The 27,273-nt window shown below is 44.8% G+C and overlaps 1 protein-coding gene across 1 annotated transcript in view; it reads right to left on the bottom strand.

Annotated features, from left to right (window-relative positions):
- Positions 1 to 317: 317 nt before the first annotated feature.
- LOC5580042 (ATP-dependent zinc metalloprotease YME1 homolog) overlaps positions 318 to 27,273 on the bottom strand; it is a 35,898-nt gene continuing 8,942 nt past the window's right edge. The window contains exons 3-8 of the mRNA XM_021847190.1: positions 3,486 to 3,805; positions 2,996 to 3,308; positions 2,013 to 2,403; positions 1,794 to 1,959; positions 1,235 to 1,418; positions 318 to 1,166 (exon numbers count right to left, since the gene is read on the bottom strand). Coding sequence (XP_021702882.1) covers positions 835 to 1,166; positions 1,235 to 1,418; positions 1,794 to 1,959; positions 2,013 to 2,403; positions 2,996 to 3,308; positions 3,486 to 3,805 — 1,706 coding nt within the window. The 3' untranslated portion in view covers positions 318 to 834. The remainder of the gene's footprint in view (positions 1,167 to 1,234; positions 1,419 to 1,793; positions 1,960 to 2,012; positions 2,404 to 2,995; positions 3,309 to 3,485; positions 3,806 to 27,273) is intronic.

The following is a 27,273-nucleotide window of genomic DNA, read 5'->3' as shown; positions in this document are numbered from 1 at the left end:
ACGTCCATAACATAGACAACGCGTTCCTTCGAGCCTTCCTAGTTAACAATCTTCAATCTCACTTTGAGGATCCCGGTAGTGGATGCCGTTGTCATCGGTAGTGGATTGCCATTTCTCCAAGATTGCTGGTTGCTTCACATCGATGGGCCCCGAAGTGAAGAAAATCGTTGACGAAAAACTGAAATCTTTCACGTCCTGCGACCGGTTCCAAGTGCTCCCAGGATGGCTCGATCGGGGGTCAGTTCAATCAGATTACTTCGAAAATCAAGGAATGCGTTTCTTCAAAGGCTAAAGGTAACAAATAGAGGCACACCGGATTGATCAACTAACATTTGTAATTTTTATTCAATTTTCCTGGAATAATTTTTGCTCTCAGCTCATTTGGTGGTGCTCTGACATTTTTTTTTTCATTCGAAACATCTTAGAATCAGACTCAAATTTTTAGCTGGTTTCCCCCTCGGTGCAGTTCTAAAGCTGTTTATCAGTTGGTTTATCTTATTCTGTGTATTGAAGGTTCATTGTGGTTCATTTTTAGCGCTTGATTCGCTTGTTTAACAATTCTATAGTACAACTATCTTACCAAGCCTGTGTCGAAAAAGGTTCGGTTCATTCTAAATAAAACGGACAAGGAAGAAAGCTGCGATTAAATATAAATTAGTTCAATATGTATATCTAAAACCACGCAGCAACACAGGATGTTGACCGCATGTGAGTGTATTTCGTGTTGGTTTTCGCCAATCAACTCTCAAATTTTTGTCCTTACATCTTGTTGCATTAATCTTGTACGAATCAATATATAGGTACCTACTCGGCATCAATTCTCCGTTACTCGCTTCAGTGTTCTTCCACCGGCATTTTCTCGCCCCCGAGGATAGCCTTGATGTCTTCGGCGTCCAGTGTTTCGTACTTGAGCAGCGCTTCCGCGAGAGCCTTGTGTTCCTTGGCGTGCTGCTTGAGGATGGCCTTGGCACGCTCGTAGCTATCGTTCAGAATTTTCTTGATTTCATTATCAACGCCTTCCACGGTCGATGGGGACAGAACTTCCGCGGTAGCACCAAAGCCCTTGGCCGTTTCGATCGTACGGAGTCCAACCTTTTCCGACATACCCCAGTCGCGAACCATGTGCGAAGCAATCGAGGTGGCTTGCTTCAGATCACTGCTGGCACCTATGGTAATCATGTAGAGACAACGCTCTTTAGCAAATCTTGAGAAAACGAAGGGTAATTGTACATACCAGATGTGATTTTGTCAGCTCCGAAAATAAGTTCTTCCGCCGCTCGGCCACCCATCATCGTGTCCATCATGGCCAACAGTTGCTGCTTGGTGACGTGGTAGCGTTCTTTCTCCGGGATGTAAGCGGTATGACCGAGCGATGGACCGCGTGGCATGATTGTCACTTTATGCAGAGGATGGGATTCCTGAAAAAAAAAAACGAATGTGAAATATTATCACTTAGTTTTCGTCTCAGTGTTCACAAGTAGGTGATATAATTCAACAACTGGATCTAATACACTGTACATCTTCAAGTCTAATAGTGTTTGATCTAGTCCCGCGTGAATGTATCGCATCACCAATTAAACTTAATCAGATCCTAACAATTCTATATTTTCCATATCCTATATTTTTTCAAATTTAAAATCTGTGTCTTATAGGAAATCGAAACTAAACAAAGCTTTTTGATATTAAAACCGCGAACGTTATCAAAGAGCTAAAAAGGATCTCTCTTTTTTAAATTTACGCCTTGAACAGGTTAAATCTGATCAATTAGAAGTATTCTCATTTGCCAAATTTACCTTTGTATAGTATGCCACAATAGCGTGTCCGCCCTCGTGATACGCAGTAATTTTGTTGGCTTCCTCGTCCGGCAGGCGAGACTTTCGCTCTGGACCCATAAGTACCTTATCTCTGGCGTTTTCCAGATGTTTCATCGTCACCGTTTCAGCCCCGTCAATAGCGGCCCTACAATAAAACTTATCAATTGCCGATCCTCGTTGATCACATTTCCAACGTACCTCAAAGCGGCCTGGTTGACCATGTTTTCAATGTCTGCACCCGTAAAACCGGTCGTTCCCCGTGCCAGCTGATCAATGTTGATCTCCTTGCTCAGGATCTTGCTCAAATAATGTGTGAGGATCTCCTTCCGTCCGGTGAAGTCCGGCGTCGGAACAACCACTTCCACGTCGAAGCGGCCCGGTCGCAACAAGGCTTGGTCCAAATCGTCCCTCCGGTTCGTAGCTCCTAGTACGATGACTCCCTCGTTCTGCTGGAAACCGTCCATTTCCGACAGCAGCTGGTTGATGGTTTGATTGGCGTACGGATGTAGCACGGAGTTGGTGCGCTTGGCACCAACCGAGTCAATTTCGTCAATGAAGATTACGCATGGAGCCCGTTCCTTGGCTGCCTCTGTTGAATAGAAAATGAAAGCCTTTCATTTTACTACGCTCCTTGGTCGGTAAATTCTCAGGCCGATTTTATTTTGCCAAAAATGCTACAACTTGTCGGTTTTCAAACATTTTAGATAACATTTTCAATATAATCTAGATGAATAGTTGTGCTAACAAGTGCATGGTGCCTCACCCGAATTTCTGGCAGCCAAAAATACGTGGGATTTTTCTCATTGTTCTTTAAAGCCATTTTATCCTATTCTAATTTTTTTTAATTTACCTACGCGGCTACAAAGCAAAGCCATGCTGAAAGTGTCTGGGTTCGATTCCCGGTCAGTCCAGGATCTATTTGTTATGGAAATTTCCTTGACTTCCCTGGGCATAAAAGTATCATTGTACCTGCCACACAATATACGAATGTGACAACTTTGGCAGAGAAAGCTCTCAGTTAATAACTGTGGAAGTGCTCATAAGAACACTAAGCTGAGAAGCAGGCCCTGTCCCAGTGATGACGTTAATGCCAAGAAGAAGAAGACCATGCACTTGTTAGCATTTTTAACAAAATAAGATTATCCTGGTTATTTACGAATTCAAAATAAGGGAAAACTTACTGAACAAGTCCCGCACACGACGTGCTCCCTGTCCGACGAGGACTTCGTCGAACTCCGGTCCAGCCGCGTGGAAAAACGGTACTCCAGCTTCGCCTGCCACTGCCCGCGCCAGCAATGTCTTACCCGTGCCGGGTGGACCAACCAGTAGGACACCCTTCGGCAACTTGCCTCCGAGGTTGCTGAACTTGTCCGGGTTCTTCAGGAACTCGACCACCTCCTTCAATTCCTGCTTGGCCTCGTCGCAACCCTTGACGTCCTCGAACGTCACCGAGATGTCCTCCGGGTCCACCTCGACCTGGTTGCCGATTGTATTCTACTGAAAATATGGAATCATGATGGGGGGGATAATCCGGGACGTGAAAAGGAAGAGAGGAAAAAAATGCAACCGAAAGGAAACAAGGATCAGTTTAGAATGTTGTTCCGAATTGTGGTCTAGACAAAGGCGTATAATGGACAAGCAAATCGTATGACAAAAAAGCAAATTGATTGCAGACCTAAAAACGGACCCGTTGGTCGAGACGAACAGGCTGATGAAGATTCCGATGAACACGACAATGATCAGCAGCTGCTGAAGGACCTTGAGATAGCGCATAGCTTTGCCAGAACGGTTTGCATGGTCCGGATGGGTTGCCGTAAGGTAACCTTCGGCAAACGCAATCTTCAACCGTTGCTTCTGCTCGTCCGGTATCGTTGGGTCGTTGACCTCATTGAGCAGCTTGTTGAACGGTTCACTGTACTGCTGAGGGTTGATTGTTTGCGCGTTGAATGGAATCGGTTCGTACTTGTGGGAAATTTGCGGTGCCGGAGCAGCTGGAAGAGGTACATCAGAATCTATTTTAGTGATACGCGTGTTGGCAAATGTTCTGGAGCATTTGGTTCTAACACGGTATGGAATTGTAGAATTTATCATATCATTGAGACAAAAAGGACACATTGAACGGGATGAATTGCAACGTATGCAGGGTTGGTAGCAACTAAGAGTCTCAAAAAAGGGACTTTGAAAAACTTATGCTAGTATAAAACCTTAAACTTCTGAATAGTTAATAGAAAAATCACATCATTACTGAAAGAACTACATGATCAATCCCTAGATGAAATCGGAGAAACACTAAATATATTTCGGAAGAAGGAGAGAATTCCTGATCGAATTCAAGGAAGAATTCCTGGAAGAGTTCCTAATAGAATTCCTAGAACTGGAGACACTTTTTGAGCATTTCCTGAGGGAAATAAATACTTGAAGGAATCGATATAAAAATAACTGAGAGAATGACTGGAAAAATAGGCGTTGAAATGAATTTATGGAGAACCTCTTGTTTTCTGGAAATATCCTTATCCCTCTCTTTCTAGATGAAAAAAACGAATTTAGTACTATACCATTTATTAGAGTTTGTATCCTTTGACAGATACGCGTACTTCGACCTCAACTGCAAGGCCGTTTTCAGTGTCGTGTATCAGTACACGACACTGAAGACGGCCTTACAATTGAGGTCGAAATACGCGTATCTGTCAAAGAATACAAACTCTAGTGGAATTAAATTGTATAGTACTAAATTCGGTTTTTTCATCTACTTATAGGTATTCTACTAAACAGCTCGATGATTTATTATCCTCTCTTTCTTTTTCTTTACGAAAGAAGCGTTTTTATAAAAAGTACTTGAACAAACACTATTGCAAATGGTCTGAATTTATTGAAATCGATTTAAAAAATTTGAATGTTTTTCAAAAGTAAATTCATTGTTTATCAATAGTTTTACTATTGAAACCCAGAGGCGTCGCGTCCGCATGTGCAACATTTGCACTGCACAGGTGGCATCTCGTTCATCCTGACCGCCAACAATATGTATAACTTATCAATGACAATTTAATAATTCATTCACCTAACAAAATATAGCCCTTTACAAGTATCACTATTATCAATAGTTTGCTAAATAATTTACATTCATCAAAATAGTTGTTAAAATTTTGCTTTGCAAATTAAATGAAATAGGCATTTTCGTGCGACGCACGATCTGAGACTATTCTTTTGCTCGCGCACAGCGCGAAGCATGCTACGCAACACTTTATCCCACGCTACCAGCCTCCTGACACTAGAGATGGTCGGGTTTCACATTTTTCAAACCCGAACCCGACCCGTACCCGACTTAATTTATTCCTTTAAACCCGGACCCGACCCGAACCCGAGACAAAAATTTAAAAGCAAACCCGGACCCGACCCGAACCCGAAAAATTTTCGCTGTTCAAACCCGAACCCGACCCGAAACCCGAGAAAGTTTTCTAAGAAAAACCCGAATAGAACCCGAGTTCGAAAAGATGATAAATTCATCGGTTCTGATGCATAGGGAAGCTTTCCGGTTGTTACTTTGTGAACAATTATCCCCAAACCCGACCCAAACCCGGCAAAACCCGATTTTTTTCAAGCCCGAACCCGACCCGTACCCGATATTTTTTTAACCTTCAAACCCGACCCGAACCCGAACCCGAAAAAATAAAAAGTTTCAAACCCGAACCCGACCCGAACCCGTCGGGTTCGGGTTCGGGTCGGGTTTCGGGTTTGAAAACCCGAGACCCGACCATCTCTACCTGACACCGCCTATACAACCCCATTGAAAAATAACGAGCAAACATCTCTGGTTCCTACTGGGAAGTGGTTCCCACTGACAGCTCAATGTTTGTAAACAAATAACCGTTTGAGGAATAACAATCTATGATGGCGAAATCTTTTTCTCCGAAAAAAATCTTTTCCCGCATATAGGGTTTATTCACAAATTTCATAACGCCAAAAATGGCCATTTTCGACACCCACCCACCCCCTCGTAACGCTTTTTGTATGAACATTTTACAAATTTTGTATGAGCCGTAACAGCACGAGGACACCCACCCACCCCCTTCAGCGTTATGAAATTTGTGAATGAGCCCATATACAGCTATTCGAACAAACAAACGGTTGCAAACTATTGGATTGCAGTACAGCAAGTCAATTTGGGTTGATGTGATTAGCTAGAAACACATTTTGGTATTGGAGGAAAAAATCCCTAACATGATTAGGCCAATGTACGTTGTTGCTCTTGAGTTTGATGCTGACTACGAAAACATGGCTGCCTAGCACCGGGTTGCACGCTACACATTGTTGGCTGGGACGATGAAACCCAACGTGTGCACTTTCATCGGTAAACGGGCTGCCCGGTATCGTACACGCAATGCTGCCAATGTGGTAGAGAGCTTTTTGAACTACAAATGCTAGTGTGTGAGTAGCCAAAGCGTCAACTCCGACCAGTGCACATCTTGTTACAGCAACCAAGTCAACCAGTATGAGAGTGCAGATGGGCATAGGCTAGGGGAAGTGGTTCACCTAGCATGAATGAGGGATGAACTTATCGCTGAGAAAAAGTAGATTTTGTATGAAATTTGACAAGTATTTGAATGACAGATTCATCCTTGTTCATCCACTTCTCCTAGCCTATGCTTGTGGTGTGAAGCGCGGGAGTGTCTCAGACAGCGGAAGGTGGATTATTTTTTAGTTGACTTTTAGTAATCAAACCTCGCTTTTCGCATACTGCGCAGTAGTTTTTGCAATAATTAATCGCAGAATGGACGCGCCCAACCCCAGCGCCGTCGTCGTCACCACGCTTGTTCTACATGTAACAAAAGCGAGTATTTTACACGATGCAAACTGTTTTGGTTCAATTCTATGTAGAGATATACATGACCATGGTGACCATAGATAGTCACAGTTTTAAATTGCAAGATTACCGTGAGGGCCCCTAACTCTGCGCAGCTCCTAACTCTGCGCACTTTTACCTAAATTCACCAAAATCTGGTAAAATACTTATTTTTTTGTTTAAATTTGTTTGTTCATGTATTGCTACAATAGTAATAAAAAAGTACGTGAAGAATTTTCTTGACAAATTTACGTTTATTACTTTAATAAAAAAATAAATACCTTTAAAAATATTGAAAAACGTCCAAATTGACTGCCCGTTAGCGAAAATGCTAAGGGAGTACATCATCACTTAAGTCATTTGAAGCAAATTAAAGAGAACATATTTCAGATTTTTAGTACGTAGGCACTAGTTTATGTATCGAGCAATCATCACTGGTAAAGTGCAACTTATTTTCTCTTCATTTTCTTATTCTTCTTAAGTGCGCATAGTAAGGAACCATTTTTCAACCATGTTCCTTACTATGCGCAGCAGTTATAAAACGTTATTTTCAACATACAATCAACCCTCCAGAGGTCGATATTGAAGGGAACCATCGACTTGTCGACACCATCGAGATATGGAATAGAAATACTTTGAAAAAATGTTAGTAAGGAAAGATTAAAAAATTACGTCCATCATATTTTAAGGATTTCTACACTCTGTCCCCTCAATCCTCTGTCGTGATTTTTACAGTACCTATTGCATGCATTGTCACATTTTCGTAGACTCCTCCTCCCCTGAACGATGGACGTAATTTTTGAATACTCCCTAACCATGCAATAAAATAATTTTGATTTTTTGTATAATTTCATGAGTCAATATTGAGTAAGAAACGCCAATAAAGTATTGTTATTGATCTGTAATAGGGATCATTCATTAATTACGTCACGCTTATACAGAATGGCAATACTTCTCGATTGAATGATGAACAATACATTAAGAATGGATATACCCTTTCGCTCAAACTATTCTTCGTATTTAGTAGAAATGTTCGGGTTTCACATATAACAAACCAGAACCAGGTTTATTTTCGTCAAACCCGGATCCGACCCGAATCCAAGACAATTATTTAATACTAAACCCGGATCCGAACCGAACCAAAGAAAATTTGGTTTTTATATTTTCTAGTGAAAATACATAAACATTCAAAGCTAATTTTCCTCTACATGCCAAGGGTGAACGCAAAAAAGACGGTAAAGACATTCCACGCTCCACTGGGGACGTAAAGCCGTATAAAGCAGGAAAATGAAGATTAATTCAGTGTTTAAATTCTAGTAATGCTTTTAGTAAAATACTTCAAGTGTTATAAAGAATTTATCGAGTGCGCAGAGTTAGGAACCTAAATGCGCAGAATAAGGAACATTGCAAAAATGAGTGCGCAAAGTTAGGAACACGGACACCTTTGAGAAAAATTAAAAATTTGCAATAAAAATCATTACTTAGTGAAGCTTTTATATTTTTTTCCTTATACATAAGATCAATAAGTATTTGCTCCCAAAATTTCAGAGTATTGTGTTTTGTTTTCAATTAATTAAAATTGTTTGAATTATGAAAAGCCTTAAGTGCGCAGAGTATTGGGCCTTCACGGTAGTTTGAAACCAGTGCTGTTGAAATTGTCACTACTTCTTCAGAATTCATCATTGAATGATGACTGATTATTGGGTTATTTTGCAATGACAAATTTACCGGTTTTTATTGACTGCTTAAAAAGAAACTTGCGACGACTGACGCGCCCCCATTATTCATATAACGGTGGGTTTAGAACTAAGTTGGAGGTGATGATTTCGCATTTTGGAAGAAAAGATCACCTCCAAACACTAACGATTTTGCGGTGGGATGTTGACGTTTGATTACGAATAAATGAATCATTGAAGGTAACTCTTTCGGTACTCACCGCATCAAAACAGCGGCGCTACCGTATATGGAATTTAACATTGTGCATCGCTGTTATGTCAAACACACAAGACTACGGTGGCGCTATCTATGCTTTTCATAGCGGTCGTTTTGGTTATTTTAATGATCCATTGACCGAAAGCGCACTTTTTCTTGATTTGAACGATATTACTACGCTCGACATCTTATTTTTGAAAATACCTGAAGGTCGTAGACACAAAAGTCAATTTGGACAAATTGAGATGTAAGATTGTGAAAAATAATAGAATCGTTCTGGTGGGCTTCGATCCCACGACTCCCAATACGCTAGACTGGGCGCGTTAACCAACTACGCCACAGAACGGGTAACGATTCTGCAGCGCAATCGGCCAACCTGAAACCAAAGTCCGTCACGACCCAATTTTCTCCTTCACAACCCTACAACTCCTTCGGCTCTCTGAGATGCCCAATTCGACTCTCCTAAGCGTGCCTACGAACAACAGTGAGAGATTTTATTTTTAGCGTCGCACTGTTGCCTTGTTTGTGCCACACTACTCATTAGCCAACGTTGGCTCAATGAGATGGTTAGTATGGGTCCGGCTTTCGACGTGGTCGTATCTCGTCATATCGACCCCTTTTGCGATAGAGAGATCGCCGCTCAATTTTACTCAACTAGGGTTGTCATGTCTATTACGGCTTAACCAGCCGACGGTGTTTTGAAAATACCTGAAGGTCGTAGACACAAAAGTCAATTTGGACAAATTGAGATGTAAGATTGTGAAAAATAATAGAATCGTTCTGGTGGGCTTCGATCCCACGACTCCCAATACGCTAGACTGGGCGCGTTAACCAACTACGCCACAGAACGGGTAACGATTCTTCAGCGCAATCGGCCAACCTGAAACCAAAGTCCGTCACGACCCCATTTTCTCCTTCACAACCCTACAACTCCTTCGGCTCTCTGAGATGCCCAATTCGACTCTCCTAAGCGTGCCTACGAACAACAGTGAGAGATTTTATTTTTAGCGTCGCACTGTTGCCTTGTTTGTGCCACACTACTCATTAGCCAACGTTGGCTCAATGAGATGGTTAGTATGGGTCCGGCTTTCGACGTGGTCGTATCTCGTCATATCGACCCCTTTTGCGATAGAGAGATCGCCGCTCAATTTTACTCAACTAGGGTTGTCATGTCTATTACGGCTTAACCAGCCGACGGTGTTTTGAAAATACCTGAAGGTCGTAGACACAAAAGTCAATTTGGACAAATTGAGATGTAAGATTGTGAAAAATAATAGAATCGTTCTGGTGGGCTTCGATCCCACGACTCCCAATACGCTAGACTGGGCGCGTTAACCAACTACGCCACAGAACGGGTAACGATTCTGCAGCGCAATCGGCCAACCTGAAACCAAAGTCCGTCACGACCCCATCTTATTTTTGATATTCTGAATGATCAAAATAGATTTCAAGCTCAAATTTCAGGCTCAATCTCATCCCGACAGCTCGTCCTGTAGTAAAATTTTCCAAGGGGAATTAACTGTTTCAGGGCACGGAAAATGTTGAAACAGGATTCTAGTTCAATTTTTAACGAAGATTTAGAATATATAAATTAGATACCCATATACAACTCTATTGATAAATTCAACTAAAAAGCTTGATTACTAAATAAAATATAAAATATTTAATTCGATTGAAAAGCTGAGAAAAACACATATTCTAGAATGGTGATTACGCTCTTTATACTAAAAAACTTGGTCCGTGGAGCATACATATTGCAAAAAAAGAGATAAAGTTAAGTAAGCAGTGCACAGGTGGAAAATTAGGTCACGCGACGCCTCTGTTGAAACCGTTAGTTGACTTTGGATTAATGTAATGAATGTATACCATCAGTGCCCCAGATTCCGCTCATTTAGTCCTTTTTTCCCACAGTAGAGGTCGAACAACAGTTGTGTGAATCCATTTGTTTTACCAAAACCGAAGACTATGTAAGTTTTCTTCACTTTTGATCTCAGTGCCAAAAAGATGTAAAGGTCGAATCCCATGACGGTTTCGTCTTTCCGTAAAAAGTACAATAGATGTTTTATTCGGGTTAACCGAAAGGCAATACTAATGACACCGATTCTCGACTATCAGGTCGTTTATTTGGTGCTTAGGACCGTCCATAAATGTCGTAGCATTTTAGAGGGGAGGGGGAGTCTACAAGTTTGCTACTAACCATGTATTAAGTATGGGAAAATAGGTTACGATGGGGGAGAGGAGATTCAACAAAAGTGGTAAGAGATCCTTTTGAGAGCATCCGAAAACAATTAATTCCGAATCGCAGCTCGACACAATGTCGAGAGAGATGTCGGTTTTTGAGCATTTGGTATATCCAATTAGTAATCAGTGTAGGCAGCTTATGGTTTCGAGCAGCTTCTAATATGGCATCGAAAGACATGTTACTAAAGGCATCCTCAATATCCAAAAAGACACCCAAGCAGGATTGCTTCTGAGCGAATGCTTTCTCGATATCGTACACAACTGTGTGTAACAGAGTCACTGTGGACTTTCCAGTTTGATAACCATTGATTCACATGAAGAGGCATGTTTGCCAAACAAACATCAAGGATTTGATGATCGATTATGCGTTCCAGACATTTCAGAAGAAAAGAGGTCAGACTGATTGGTCAAAACCTCTTCGCTTCTTTATACGACGCACGTCCTCCTTTCGGGATAGACTTCTCAGTAATATTACTAAAATTCATTTATGTCATATATCATATTTTTTATAAGGTTAATATCACAGACAAACAGACGTCACACTCTCATCATTGTCCATCGACCACCTTTTTAACGGTCGATTCAAACATATGTTAGGTGGCCAATCCGCCACCCGCAGCGCTTGCTTCGTTTTTGTTCGTGTTTGACGTTTACACACTACCGCCATCTGTTGGCCCGTCGGCCAAACACGCTGATTTTAGCATTGGGCGTACATGTCCTCGTGACTATGATTTTGATCGAGATTTGTTCTAAGTGTTACGTCTGTTTGTCTGTGTTAATATTTTAATTTTTGTCGTATTCTTTCTATCTATTAAGCATTATAGAAATATGAAATATATTTCAATCATTTGTATGTTAAATGTGCTCTTATTGTATTTTTTTTTTTCAAAATAATCCTATATCAGAAGAATGATTCAAAATATTTTCTATACATAATTAAATAATTGTATTGAAAAAGCATCAGTTATGATTGTATCCAACATGTTTTTATATATTAGTAAGTAAGTGACGAATTCGTGGCGAAAAGTCACTCAAATAGAGATAAATAATGTTTAGATACTTTGTCCATTTTACGAAAATTTGGCTATGATGTGACCTTTTTTGTAAGGTTTATTTGTTGCGGAACAATGTGTTTATTAATCGTTATTTTGGCCTTCTTTGGATTAACTGCTCGGATGATATAACTATGTTGTATTAGGATCTTATAAAATACCTATACAGCTTTTAATCATGTTCATGTTAAGCATGGAAACAGCTGAAGTGCGAAGCAACCAAAACGTTAGTTTGTCTCCTATACATCGGTTTACACAAATATATTTGTTTGGTGGAATATTGGCTCTTTAATAGAAGGAATAAAAACTTGTTCAACTTATTAGTAAACCAATCTTGACAAATCGACAGAGATTCTTTGTAAAAGTTTAATAAGGGTTGATTCTACTATTATTTATTCCAATGAAAAATGTTGAACATTGCCTTAAATTTGGATTCAAATAGCATCTTCTCAGCTCTTTGTAGGGCATTTTTTCAGCTGTCACCATTATTCAACAATAATAGAATATGTATGTTTATTTGTGACTCTGGACTGTTAGTTGAGTAACAACTTTCATGTAATTATTTATAAATAATTATAGATACTTCGATTATCATTAATAATGTTATGATTAGTAACTATTTCCGATATCAAAAACGTCGCAGATGATGAACACCACATTTAGAAAATTAAAATTATGGTCTTTTTAATTCAATGTGATTCGATCTTTACCTTCGATGATCCATAGTCGCCTACATGTTTTAGATTTGATTTAAAAAACATTTGAAAATAAAATAAAAAGACATAATATGTTTTGCTTGGATAAAAGCATACCCATATACTGTTATACTGTTGTTGGACGCAAATCTGGTATCAGTCGGTAAGCTAACTGAGAAAAATGCCGAGGTGAATTTCACTGGAGAAACATGCAAAATTTTGAAACATGGACACGTTGCCGTGTCAGGCCTATATCAAACATATATGGAAACATTGAACAACAGCAAATCGATAACCGCTATGTCAGCGAAGCATGCCGAAAATTGTATTCATAAATGGCATCGAATCCTAGGGCACCGAGACGAAGGAGCCATTCGTAAACTGGTACGTGATGATCTTGTAACTGGTATTCAGATTCAGAAATGTGAAGATGACGCCGACTGCGAGTGTTGCCTGGAGGATAATATGACGCGATTGCCTTTCCCAAAACAAGCTGGCCCATAATCATCGAAAATGTTGAAACTCGTGCATACCGATTTGTGTGGACCTAAGAATACAGTTACACCAGGAGGGGCCCGATATTTTATGACGATTATAGACGATTTTACCCGATATTGTACCGTGTATTTTTTTTTCGAAAGAAATCGGAAGCTGCAGAAAGGATGGAGGAATACATCCGGATGGTTGAAACACGTTTCGGAAAAACACCTGCTATTATTCGATCCGATTGCGGCGGAGAAAATAAATCAAGCAACCTGAACAGATTGTACCGCCAAAAGGGAATCTTTCCGCAATATACACCAGCCTACAGTCCTCAGCAAAATGGAGTTCCGGCACGTAAGAATCGAATTCTAGTCGAAATAGTGTGGGACAAAATTTAGATTCTCGCTCCAGTCTACTTTTTGGATTGCATTTATGTCCCATAACAACTGTGCAAAATTTCAGCTTGATCGGAGAAACTATATTTTAGCGCCAGCCGTTTAAAATTTGTATGGGATTTACTATGGGATAACTTACTTTTGCAAAGAAAATTCGCCAGAGGTCGCCCATTGACCTATATAAAAATTCTGAACACAGACCTCGATAGGTATTTTTTTCATTGCTGAAGACAGCAAAACAATCCGACACTTGTGAAAAAAAGTTATTCAATGAAAACCTATTGGCAAGGCGAAATTGATTAACACGTAAAGGAATAATAATAATAACAAAATCGGGCAAAATTTCCGAATATTCTATGCTTAATAACTTTTTTTACAAGCATCGTATTGCTTTGCGGCAATGTTGTTCATCGTAGAAATACCTATCAAGATATGTGTTCAGAATTTTTATAGAGGTCAATTGGCGACCTCTGGCGACTCTCTTTCATATAACCGTGTCCCAGGTTAATGCTCAATGCTCATCTATGCTGGTATGGATTATAAACACTGGGCAGAAGCTATCAACACCGCATCGCATATCCAAAATTTGTTGCCAACTAGAGCTACTGCAAGAACACCCTGTCCTTTGGTTCAGAAAGGGGTATGGGCGCGTTCTGCCAACTCGGTCGAGGCAGATTTCTTGTGTGAACAAGTTACAACATGGACGTTCTAAAGTGCCAGAATGAAGTGTTGTGCTTGTGGGGAGCACTTGAAGATGGGATGAAAGGTCATTACTTCGCGTTCGTGCTTTACTCCTGCTTATCTTAAAAGTTATATTTCAATAACCGACTCTAAGTTTAACTATCTAAATTAACAGTTGCAAATATAATAATCGCTCTTTTTTTTTTTTGTTTTTTACAAGGGGGAAATCTGCAAACAGATCCCCTGAGAAGATAACTCAGGGAATGCGGGGATGACGCACCAACGACGACCCGCTAAAACCAGCCTATGCACTGTGCATGAGCAATTCATTTAGAATTGCTCAAGTGGTGAACAGTGCATCGACATGACCCTTGGACTCAGACCCTCATCTCCCCGGAACCACCTTACGGTATTTCTTCGGGAAGGGACCAGTGCATATAGCACAACACGTGTAGCAGAAGTAGCCTAGGCAAACTGCTTCTCCTAGCCGACTTAAACAATGTTACAAGGGACCAGCCTCGGCAGGGCTAATCCTCTGCAGCCAACTCTTGGTCGGCGCGCCATAGACGCTGCAATTCTAACATAATGTGAGTGACAGCCGTGGTTACTGCATTCCAGCACTCGGCATCCGCACACATTCTCTCTATAATATTGTCGGGGGACGTGTCCCCTCCGCATGTAGTGAGCATGCGACCTCTCACAACAATGAAACGGGGGCAATCGAACACGACATGCTCCGCTGTTTCCTCTACACCAGCACAATTGGGGCACGCAGGAGATTCTGAGTGCCCGAACCTATGCAGGTACTGTCTATAGCAACCATGTCCTGACAGAAACTGCGTCAGGTGGAAGTTCACTTCCCCATGGCTTCTACCATACCAATCTGACACATTTGGTATTAGTCGATGGGTCCATCTACCCTTAGTGGAGTTATCCCATTCCTGCTGCCAGCTTCTGAGCGTTTCCTCTTTACACGTGTCGCGGACTCCTCTGGTACCCCTTTGGTTGAAGCATTGAACATCTTCCTTGATGATGAGCCCGATGGGCGTCATCCCGGCTATGATGCACACGGCCTCTTTAGATACCGTCCGGTATGCACTTGCTACTCTTAAGCACATTATCCTGTACGTGCTTTCCAACCGCTTTAGGTTTCTGTTCGTTCTAAGCGCTTTTGACCAGATTGGTCCTCCATACCTTAGTATGGATAGCGCCACGCTTGCCAGCAGCTTGCGTTTGCTGGCAATTACAGCAGAGCTGTTAGACATCATCCTCGAAAGCGCCGCTATAGCCGTAGATGCCCTTTTACAGGCATATTCAACGTGGCTAGCGAAGCTCAGCTTGTCATCGATCATTACCCCAAGATGCCTAAGGGATCGCTTGGACTCTATGGTGCAATCACCTACCGAGATAAGCGCCCGTTGCTCGGACCTGCGGTTGTTGACCACCACCACCTCAGTCTTGTGACGGGCCAGTCCTAGTTTCCTAGACTTCATCCACTCCTCAACCAGGGAAATAGAGTGCGCTGCTGTCAACTCTACTTCCTCCATCGATTCACCATAGACCACTAGGGTGATATCGTCGGCGAAGCCAACAATCTTAACACCCGTCGGAAGGGGCAGCCTCAGTACGTCATCGTACATCGCATTCCATAACAGCGGGCCCAGGATTGAACCTTGAGGTACTCCCGCGGTAATTCGAACGCTTTTCTGCCCCTCCTCTGTGTCATACAGTAGAATCCTACCATCAAAATAGCTTCCTAGAAGCTTACACAACTGCACCGGTACCTTGAGGCGGTGAAGCGCGTGTGCTATTGCTTCCCAGCTTGCGCTGTTGAACGCATTCTTCACATCCAGAGTGACAACCGCGCAGTAACGGATGCCGCTCCTTTTATGCTCGATTGCCACCTCAGCTGTTTGAACGACCGACTGGATGGCGTCCAGAGTAGATTTACCTTTTCTGAATCCAAACTGGTTGTTGGACAGGCCGTCTGCACTCTCCGTATACGGTACTAGTCTGTTGAGAATCAACCTCTCCAATAACTTGCCCGTCGTATCTAGTAGACAGATAGGTCTATACGCCGACGGGTCACCTGGTGGTTTCCCCGCCTTTGGTAGTAGCACCAATTTCTGTCGTTTCCATACATCCGGGAAGATTCCTTGATCAATGCAGCGTTGCATCGTGGTTCTGAACATGTCCGGATCCGTGTTCACTGCCGCTTTTAAGGCAACATTCGGGATACCATCGGGTCCCGGTGCCTTGTTTGACGCGAATGATTTCACGACTTCTGCCAGCTCTTCGTTCGTCACTCTCGCCACTTCTTCTCCTTCATCTGCCGCATACGGCGCTGGGGGCCATGGGCTTATGGGATGGTGCGGGAAGAGTACATCGATTATCGATCGCAGCAACTCGGGCGATTTCTCTTGGGGTGCTATGGCTCCTTTGGTCTTAGCCATTACCACTCTGTAGGCGTCACCCCATGGACTAGAATTGGCACTCTCGCATAGACTTTCAAAGCATGCCCGTTTTCGACTCTTGATTTCCTTTTTGAGAGCCAACTTTGCCTCTCTGAATGCTGCACCGCGTTCCTCTCTTTGTGCTTCTGTGCGTGCGCGTTGCATTCTTCGTCTAGCCCGAAGGCAGATTGCTCGAAGATTTGCAATTGATTCGCACCACCAATACACTGGCGGCCTGTTCTCTCTAGGAGGGGCTTTTCTCGGCATGGAAGCATCACACGCTCGTGATATCACAGCAACTAGCTCTTCACCGTTTAGGTCCAGAGTGTTTCGTTCGCGCCTCAGGGCTTCAGTGAATACTTCGCCGTCGAAGCGCGCTGTTTTCCATCCTCGGGCTTGGGTCGAGTTACATCGCGCTGCCTTCTGCCCGCCTGGTATTATACTATAGCGAATCGATTGATGATCGCTATGAGTATAACCGTCATCAACGCGCCAGTTCATGGTACCTAAAAGGTTAGGACTACAAAACGTCACGTCGATGATCGATTCTGCACCATTTCTGCGGAAGGTACTCACTGTACCCACATTTGCCAGCTCTACATTTAATGCGGCCAGGGATTCCAACAATAGCTGGCCTCTTTGATTGGTGCAGCGGCTACCCCACTCCACTGCCCATGCATTAAAGTCGCCAGCTATCACTACTGGCTGCCGATTAGCTAGTTCGGCCATCATCCTGTCAACCATGTGGGAAAATTCCTCAATCGACCACCTTGGGGGCGCGTAACAACTGCAATAGAACACGCCGTTGATTTTTGCTATCGCAAAACCGTCATTTGAGCTAGAGACTACTTCTTGGATTGGGTATCGTCCTGTCGTCCCTATAGCTGCTAGCTGTTGAGACCTATCCGCCACCCAGTTCCCGTTGTTGGCTGGTATGCGGTATGGGTCCGATAATAACACCACGTCAGTCTTGGTTTCCGAGACTGACTGCCAAAGCAGCTGCTGGGCTGCATCACAGTGGTTTAAATTTAACTGTGTTACTTCCGTTTTGGCTGCTTTGATACTCCGCTTGTGCCCGGACATTTGGGTCCGCCCGTTAAGTGTCCGTTGTCTGCTCTGTCGACACATATTAGGCACTTAGCGATTTGCTTACAATCGCTTGCCCTATGGCCTTCAGCGCCGCATTTTCTGCACATCTTACTTCTGTCGGGACCATTGCAATTCCACGACTTATGGCCCTTCCCGAAACACTTGAAGCAAACTTCAGGAGGCTGTTGTATGCTCAGCCGGCAAACCGACCAGCCTACCTTGAGTATGCCCAAGTTCTTCGCTTTGTTGGCCTCTGCGACCGGCAGCCTGATCGCCGCCACCTGGGTGCCCTGCGGGCCCTTTCTAAGGTGGATGGCCTTACTGGCTACGTCGATGTCACACTGCTCTTTGAGGGCAGCCGAGACCTCCGCTGCATCGGTGACCTCATCCAGATTTTTACACTGGAGAGTCGCTTCAGCAGTAAGGGATCTTACATCAACCTCGTCACCAAGTACTTCTTGTGCCAGTTGCTTATAGACTGTACCCTTTTCCTTGGCGTCCTTCTTTAAGACTAGGATCATTTCACCAATCCTAGTTCGCCTTATGCTTCGCACGTCTGCGCCCAATGGCGATAGCTTCTCTGTGCTTCGCATCGCCTTCAGAACCTCGGCGTATTTTGCTTCCTCCGTTTTGATAACGAGGGCTTCGCCTAAATTCCTACGTTTCGCTGTTTTCGGTTTAGCGCTCTCCTTGGGCTCCGTTTTCGGTTTCCTCTGTTTTTTCTTATTTCCAACTCGTATCCACGGGTTGGGCTGCAAAATGGTGAGTCGACGGAGTCCTCACAAGTTCCTACCTCATGCTTCCACGGGTCGACGGATGACAAATGACCGCCAGCTAAGAGTTGCGTGCTTAGCTGGTAGTGCAGCCTGGGTCCTGTAGTCCTTCTGACTTCAGCTAGATTGAGGAGGTACGTCCACCGAGCGTCTGTTCACCAAGGAGGTGCGGCTCAAACAGCGTCTGTCTGGCATCCAGCGGCTGAATAAGAAATGCTCTTCCCCGGAAGCTACACCTAAGATGGCAGCCCCATCACGGCGGATAGGGAACCTTAGGCTAACAACCTACTGTCCCCGAAACATCAAAAAATGTTCAAGAAACCGATAGAGAAAGATTACGAACTGATTTAACGGCAACGACTTTTAGCGCGAAACAACGGACACGAATTGGAACATGGAACGTACTAACCCTAGCCCAGCAGGGTAAACTGGCACAACTCGCCAACGAGGCGTGTCGCATGAAGCTGGAGATCCTAGGACTGAGCGAAGTCCGTTGGCCAAACTTTGGAGAACACAGAATACCATCGGGACAGATTCTGCTATATTCTGGCCTGCGAGGTGAACACGCTCCTCGGCACCGTGGGGTTGGCTTTTTGCTCAGCGCCCAAGCTTACGCCGCGCTTATGAAGTGGGAGCCTATAAATGAGAGAATAATCGTCGCCAGATTTAGAACACGGGTCCGAAACCTTACCATAGTCCAATGTTATGCGCCAACCGATGCTGCCGAATTGCAGGACAAAGAGAACTTTTACAGTCAACTCAATGCTGTCGTGGATAAGATTCCGAAGGGTGATATCAAGATCTACATGGGCGACTTCAATGCGAAGATCGGATCCGACAACTCGAGCTATGAGCCTGTCATGGGACGCCATGGTCTCGGAGAAATGAGCGAAAACGGAGAACTGTTGGCAGAGTTTTGTGGCAATAACGACATGGTGATCGGGGGATCGCTCTTCCCCCATCGTCCGGTTCACAAGGTCACGTGGGTCTCCCGTGACGGCTTTACCGAAAATCAAATTGACCACATCTGTATCAGCCGAAAGTGGAAACGGAGCCTTCTTGATGTGCGGAATAAACGTAGCGCTGACATCGCATCCGACCATCACCTCCTCATCGGCGAGGTGCGTCTGCGCATTGCGCGGATTCGTCGACAGGAGGAAAGAGTCGGACGTCGATTTAACACACGCCGACTGGAAGATGCCACAGTGAAAAGGTCCTTCGTCGAAGAACTGGAGACTCTTGCTGCTAATATTTCGGAAGGTGGCAGCGTAGAAGAGCAATGGACCGCCATCAAGAATGCCTTCATCACTACCAGCGAAAATAATCTGGGTGAGCTACGCACTCAGAGAAAACAGTGGATTACCGATGAAACCTGGAGGAAGATAGAGGAGCGGAGAGAAGCCAAAGCCGCGATAGAGCGGGCGAAAACCAGAGGAGCCAAGGCACTTTCCCGTCAACGATACTCGGCTCTAGAAAGGGAAGTTAAGCGCTCATGTAGGCGGGACAAACGAGCGTGGGCGGACTCCCTTGCTGACGAAGGTGAGAAAGCCGCAGCAACCGGCGACATTCGTCTTCTCTACGATATCTCACGACGCCTTAGCGGGGCAAAGATGAATACGACGATGCCCGTGAAAGACACGACTGGACAACTGTTAACCGACCCCACTGACCAGCTAAAACGCTGGTTTGAGCACTTCGAACAACTTTTCCAAGTGTCAACCCGGCCACCAACACCTCAGCATGATCCGCCTAGGGTTCGGCGTATTAGTCGCGTTAACACCGAAGCTCCATCACTGCATGAGATAGAAACAGTCATCCAAAGTATGAAATCCAACAAAGCCCCTGGGGTCGATCGCATATCAGCCGAGATGCTCAAAGCAGACCCCGCAATATCCGCACAACTGTTGCATCAACTATTCCGCAATATCTGGGACACCGCGACTTTTCCGGCCGACTGGATGCAAGGCGTGTTAGTGAAGGTACCCAAAAAGGGTGACCTCACTGTATGCGATAATTGGCGGGGCATCATGTTGCTATGTATTGTTCTCAAAGTTCTATGCAAAGTGATCCTAAACCGGATCCAGGAGAAGATCGATGCGACTCTCCGTCGACAGCAAGCGGGATTCCGTGCCGGACGATCCTGTGTGGACCATATTGTCACGCTCCGTATCATCTTGGAGCAAGTCAATGAATTCCAAGAGTCCCTGTATATGGTATTCATTGACTACGAAAAAGCTTTCGACCGACTCAATCACGAAAATATGTGGGGAGCCCTGAGACGCAAGGGTGTTCCTGAGAAAATCATCGGCCTCATCGAAGCGCAGTACGAGGCCTTTACGTGCAGAGTATTGCACAACGGGGTCTTGTCTGAACCCATCCGGGTTGTAGCTGGAGTGAGGCAAGGATGTATACTATCACCACTACTGTTCCTCATCGTAATTGACGAGATCCTGATAGGCGCCATTGACCGTGAACAAAACCGTGGGCTGCTGTGGCAGCCTATTACTATGGAGCACTTAAATGATCTCGATTTGGCTGATGATATTGCTATACTAGCTCAACGGCGCTCTGATATGCAGAGTAAGCTAGACGATCTTGCCGAACGCTCCTCAGCGGCAGGTCTCAACATCAATGTCAACAAGACCAAATCGTTGGATGTAAACACGGCCGGCCCTTCCAGCTTCACAGTAGCCGGGCAAACAGTGGAGAACGTCGAAAACTTCCAATATCTTGGTAGCCAACTGGCGTCTGACGGCGGTACCAAGATCGACATAGGTGCACGGATCAAGAAGGCGAGGGCTGCTTTTGCGAGCTTAAGAAATATTTGGAAGAACAGTCAGATTAGTCAACGCACCAAAATTCGAATATTCAATTCCAATGTCAAATCTGTGCTGTTATACGCCAGTGAAACGTGGTGTGTATCAGCGGAGAACACTCAACGGCTGCAGGTGTTCATCAACAGATGCCTGCGGTATATAATTCGGGCATGGTGGCCACACAACTGGATTTCTAATGCTGACCTCCATCGTCGGTGCCACCAGCAACCGATACAAACCGAAATTCGACAACGAAAGTGGGGGTGGGTCGGCCACACTCTACGTCGGGGCGGAAACGAAATCTGCAAACAAGCGCTGGAATGGAATCCAGCAGGACATCGCAGCAGAGGCAGACCCAGAGGATCATGGCGGCGCAGCCTCAACAAAGAAATAAAAGAAGTCGACGGCAATTTGACCTGGCCGCAGGTCAAGGCGATAGCTGGTAATCGCCCAGGATGGAAATCTTTCACGTCGGCCCTATGCACCAGAATGGGTGCCCAGGACCCATAAGTAAGTATCCACGGGTTGCTGTTGCCTTGCGCCCGTGGTTCCTGTGGATGCACTGCCTGGTTCCGGTTAACCCGTGGCTCCTTTTTCTTCGCTTTCTTGGCCTTAGGATTGGTGTTGGCCTCTCCTTTGTTGCCATGTCCTCTTGATCGCGGGGCTTGGCTCGTGCCAGCTTTTCCGCTTTGGAGGACGGCCGCGTAGGTCACTTTTCCCTTAGCAACCATACGTCTTTTCGCCACGTATTCATCCCCGGAAGCTTCCCTCTTCCGCATCGCGTATCGAATGATATCATCAGATATATTCGCGTTGCCTGTGAAGGAAAACACTTCGGTCTGACACGACCTAGTGTCTTTTTGGCCTTCTACCTTGCCCAGTTGTTCCTTGGCTTTCTCGTAGTCCTGCTTTGCAGCTAGGACTGATTGTCGCAATTTCAGTAGACTTGTTTTCAAGTCTTTGCTGATGTTTGTTTTGCTTTTAACATATTCGATGATGACATCAAGTTGCTCAGCAGCTACCTGCATTTTAGGGAGGTACTCCCTATTGCGATCCATGGCCTCGATTAGTCCCGGGCCATCGGTCACCACACATGTTGCACTGGAGCGGCCAGTGCCTGCCGTCGTCACAGTATCTAGGCTTTTGCCCACACTGTTTTCAATAAAGTTGGTCGCCTCCTTCCTTGGCGGGAACCTTAGCCGGTTACTGATAGGTCCAGAAGCCTCTCCTTCACATTCCGCTAGTTGTTTGTTTTGGTTGATCATCTCTTATGGGTCCCCCTAAGAGCCGCTATCCATCTCCGCTGGAATAGTCGCCTTTATAATCCCATGGTTATCTATGCAAGCAGGGAGGCCATGCTAGGGTTGACATAGTCCTTTATGGGGTACTATGTTCAGAGCCGGATCGGCGCAGGTCAGGTAATGGCATCTGAGCCTACTCCCGCCCAGTTGGAACAACCAGGCGACGGATTTGGAACGTACTCTAAGGCCTGCCACGGTTTTACGGGACGGGGGCAGCCTGCGCCATTAACCCACTCGCCGTTTCGGGCCAGTGTCACCCGACCCTACTAAGGGAGTAGAATGTCGCCGCTGTCAGCCTCAAAGCATATTATCCAGTACATATACCGTTACTTGTCCTTTGTCGTGCGCTGCCAGTATACATAATTGGGGCCGTACTGGCGTTGGTCCCAATGTGCTCGAAGCACTCCTACTCGTAATTCCATGCCTTGTCCGTTTGTATCGCGACCAGTATGCCATAATCAGGATCTCACTGGTATCAATCCTGATGTGCCGGTTGGCACTCCTGTTAGTTTGGGCTATGGTACTTTAAGCGGCACCGGTCGCTGTGACAGAGTTGCATTCGGATTTTTGTGGTTTTTATGAAGGTTCATCAGAGCCCACTGCGAACTTCACCACATCCTGGGCAACTCCCCAACTCGCAGAGGTCCTGGGGGGGGTCCGTTAAGCCCCTGGACTGTCGTCCCTGCTGCCCCAACAAAAAAAAAACGCATAATGCGAAGCCATAAGGGTGAAAAATTTAAACTAATTTACAACATCCTTATAATCCCACCCTTATTTAGCCTCAGGTTTGAGACTGAAGAAGAGAAGAGAAGCCGATTGTCTCGGAGAAACACAAGGTCACCTGCACCATTGCTCCGGGTAGCACAGGAAGGGCACAATACTGTAGAGGGCGCCCTGGTACTCCACAGGCTCCGTTTGCGGTTAGGTTTTTTTTTTAGACCCCCCTAACCATTCATTCTTAGGCACGGTAAGCTTAAAGCGGCATGAATTAGGGGTCACCTGTGAGATGGACTTCTACCACCGGAACAGGCAGTCCGTAGTGTTAATTCTTAGCCAATTGAAACAACCGCTACCGACACTACACGGCTATCTAGGCTGTTCGGGAAAAGGAAGTTAACATTGATGATTAACTCCTGACGTGCCCAAACAGCCGTGATAATAATCGCTCTGAGCTCACTAACATGTCGTCGCGTTAATTTTATCATAATGATCTTTTATCTACATCCGTCGAACCATTCTGAATGGCCGTTGTGAGAATACCACCAAGAACTTCTCACATGCAATAAAGCTGAATTGTCCTACATTGAAACATTGAGGTTTTCGCTCTTTTGGATTCATTTTTTGTTGTTCGTCATCAGTATTGTTGAGATGTCCTCAATGCCGCACATGGCGTACAGTTATCATTGCCATGGAGTTTCTCGTAAGCTGCATGGGGATTGTTATCATGGGAATCCAAAGAGCGAATTTTGTATGATTTCATTGTAGGCCAATACAGCAATAAAGCATGTAACAAACACTAACATTTCTTCTCTCTTTATCCTTGTTTTCATATCTAACCCGCCATTACAACGAGGAAAAATCCATCGGAGAGGAAAGACATGCAGCGTATTGGCCGAGAAAAGATAAGTATCATGTTTTTGTAAATATTCTTATTACTGATTGCAAGGTGAATAAGAAACTAAATTTTTAACTAATAACAAACTTGTTCCACAGAGCTATTTACAAAATACCACCCAAAATCCCTCCTTTCCCATATCCTTAGGCAAAACACTTCACTACCTTCGTGCTCGGGATACTGTATTACATTATCAAGCGCGCAGTTGCTCTCTCCAAATCTACCAATTTCCGAATACATACTGTGCGAAATCCCTCGTTTTGGCCGTTACATGGTGGTTTCACGCGGATTGTCCGTCGGTAAAGTGAATTCGTTGGGAAATTTACCATAAAAGTGATAAATTAGACAACTTACCGATAGCGTAAATATCACGCGGTGCAGCCACCGCTTGTGGCTATACCCACACATAGATCGTCGCGATAGTAGGTACCGAACGACTTGTCCCGATCGGTAGGTTGTGTTAAAGCAAAAACAAAATCGGTAGTGGATATTTTTTTGGAATCCTGGATCTGAATTCTCAGTGGTGAACAGTAGTCTAGGACCAATGACGGATAGTTCCGCTGGCCCCTTCGGGGGTGCAGCAGGACTGAGAAGGAACAAACCAGATTGGATGATGGATCCAAACGACCTCGGACAAGTGATGGTGTTAATCCTCCGTCGAAAAACGGACGCAGCTGACGGGCAACGAGTACAAGATGAATCCCTACCTGATTCGATCATAGTAGGAACATCGATTGAGATCATCATCGGTAAGAAGGCAGCAAGGGCACTCAAAGCAACCCGTGAGGGTCGTGGGACGCGCTATCTGCTTCGTACCAGCTCTACTGAAATCATTGAAAAGCTGACAAAGATGACCGAGCTAACTGATGGTACAAAAATTGAAATAGTGCCCCACCCCACACTTAATACGGTCCAAGGGATCGTGTACGACCCTGACACCATTAACAAAGACGAGAAGTCCATTTTGGAGTACTTGGATTCCCAAGGCGTACATGCTGTGCGGAGGATCCAAAAACGTATTAATGGCACATTAAAAAATACCCCTCTACTGGTCCTATCATTCCGTGGCACAATTCTCCCAGAGCACGTATATTTCGGGTTGCTGCGAATTCAAGTGCGAATTTATTACCCCACACCCATGCTCTGTTTCAACTGTGGCTGCTATGGGCATTCGAGAAAGTTCTGCCAACAATCTGGTATCTGTCTGCGATGCTCGGCACCGCACCACGTATCCGAGAGAGCAGTGCACTAACCCACCTAATTGTCTTCACTGCAGAACAGAACACCAGGTCACGTCACGGGAGTGCCCCAAGTACAGAGAGGAAGAAAAAATTGTTCGCCTCAAAACCGATAAAGGGATCTCTTTCTCCGAAGCAAGGCGCCTGTGTGCCCAAGAGGCAAAAAGTCAAACGTTCTCTGGTATTGTTCAAGAGCAAATTCAACAAGAGCTGGCAGCTAAGGATCAACTAATCGCTACTCTACAAAAACAAGTTGCGGTATTAACTAAGGAACTCTCCGCCTTGAAGAAAATGCTAAGACCTGCCACACAAAGTCAATCACCAGCTCCACGCGATCGGCGACCGTCATTATCCAACCAAAAATCGTCTTCGCTAATGGCACCACCTACACAAAACTCTACCCAACACTCCACTGACCGCCCGTCCCGAAAAGATCAGCCCACCACATCACCGAAAGCGCCTCGACAAGAAGATCGCCAGACCAACAAATCTAGTGGTGGAATTCAAACACGTAGCAGAAGTGGTAAAAGGCATATGGAAGTTTCGCCTACTGAAGCCGCCCACAGCCGGGGTAAACGAATGCCTTCGCAACTCGATACCAAAACTACATTTGTTGATATCGAGATGAACAATGGACCAGGGCCTTCATAACAAAATACGCACCGTCCCTTACGATTACGACTCCGCTACGATTATGGACATGAAGAAGGAAGAACGAAACCGACCAAACACGTTTGATGACTCCCGCAATTCCATGGACTCCGATAAACGACCCACAACTACTACGAACACATCTTCTAATACCGTCGTTACCAAGTTGAAATTTCAAACCATCACGTCTGAAGAATACGACAGAATGCATAATCTCATCGTCGTACCATCAACGAGCAGAACGAGCAGCTATATTAAAACAATTGATTTGCCAAGTGCGAGGCTCACCACGCCAACCCTGACCGAGGAAGTCCCGGAGTATTCCGAAGAGCCCTCGGCGGCAGTTGGCGTGGTTTGCCCACATCTCAGGGCTTCGATACTACACTCAATTCGACAACGTACAGTGTATGGCCTACGCCATTACACGCAAAAAGCTCCGAGTCATCAGCGAAAGTGGACTCTCGAAAGATATCGTATGGAACTAAACGAAATAGCGGCATATTCCGATCCTCTTCGAACTCAAATTTCCACCATGGCTCCATTCATCAACACAAGACAGACCTACCAGCTAGATGCACAAGACTCACAGCATCAATCGATTCGCCAAGCGCGAGGCCTACCACGCTGACCCTGACCGGAGATGTTCCGGAGCAATCCGAAGAGCCTCCGGCGGCAGTCAGCGTGGTCTGCCCACACCCATGGGCAAGTATTACTTCAAATTTTATATTCGAAGAACCCAATACTGCATCTGTTCCAATTATCCCAGGCTTTGATGCTAGATCGAGATCAATGGAGAGCAACAGTACATCACCTACCAGCGTACTTCAACATAGCCACGGCAATGTTCATCAACCTGCAGCCATCTTTGATTCGCCAAGCGCGAGGCCTTCCACGTCGACCCTGACCAGGGAAGTGCCGGATCCATCCGAAGAGCCCCTGGCGGCAGTCGACGTGGCTTGCCTGCAACTCTCGGCAAGTATAGCTTCTTTTTCGCCCAAAGATCAGTCAACTGCCACTTCTCTTCCTACCAACACAGACCTCAACATAGAAGTAAATTCAAGGGAGGTCACTACAGCCACAACCGTTCCCCTGCAAACATCGGTTGAAGATTCTCCAGCGGAATTGGACTACTCATCGTACTGGAATCCAATCGGGACCGAATTCAACAACCACATCGCCGACTTGCAGTCACCGTTACAAACAT

This window comes from Aedes aegypti, chromosome 2, assembly GCF_002204515.2.
Source record: "Aedes aegypti strain LVP_AGWG chromosome 2, AaegL5.0 Primary Assembly, whole genome shotgun sequence".
NCBI classification, from domain to species: Eukaryota; Metazoa; Arthropoda; class Insecta; order Diptera; family Culicidae; genus Aedes; species Aedes aegypti.
Note: the sequence above shows the minus strand (reverse complement) of the source record. Positions and strands in the feature narration are given on the sequence as shown.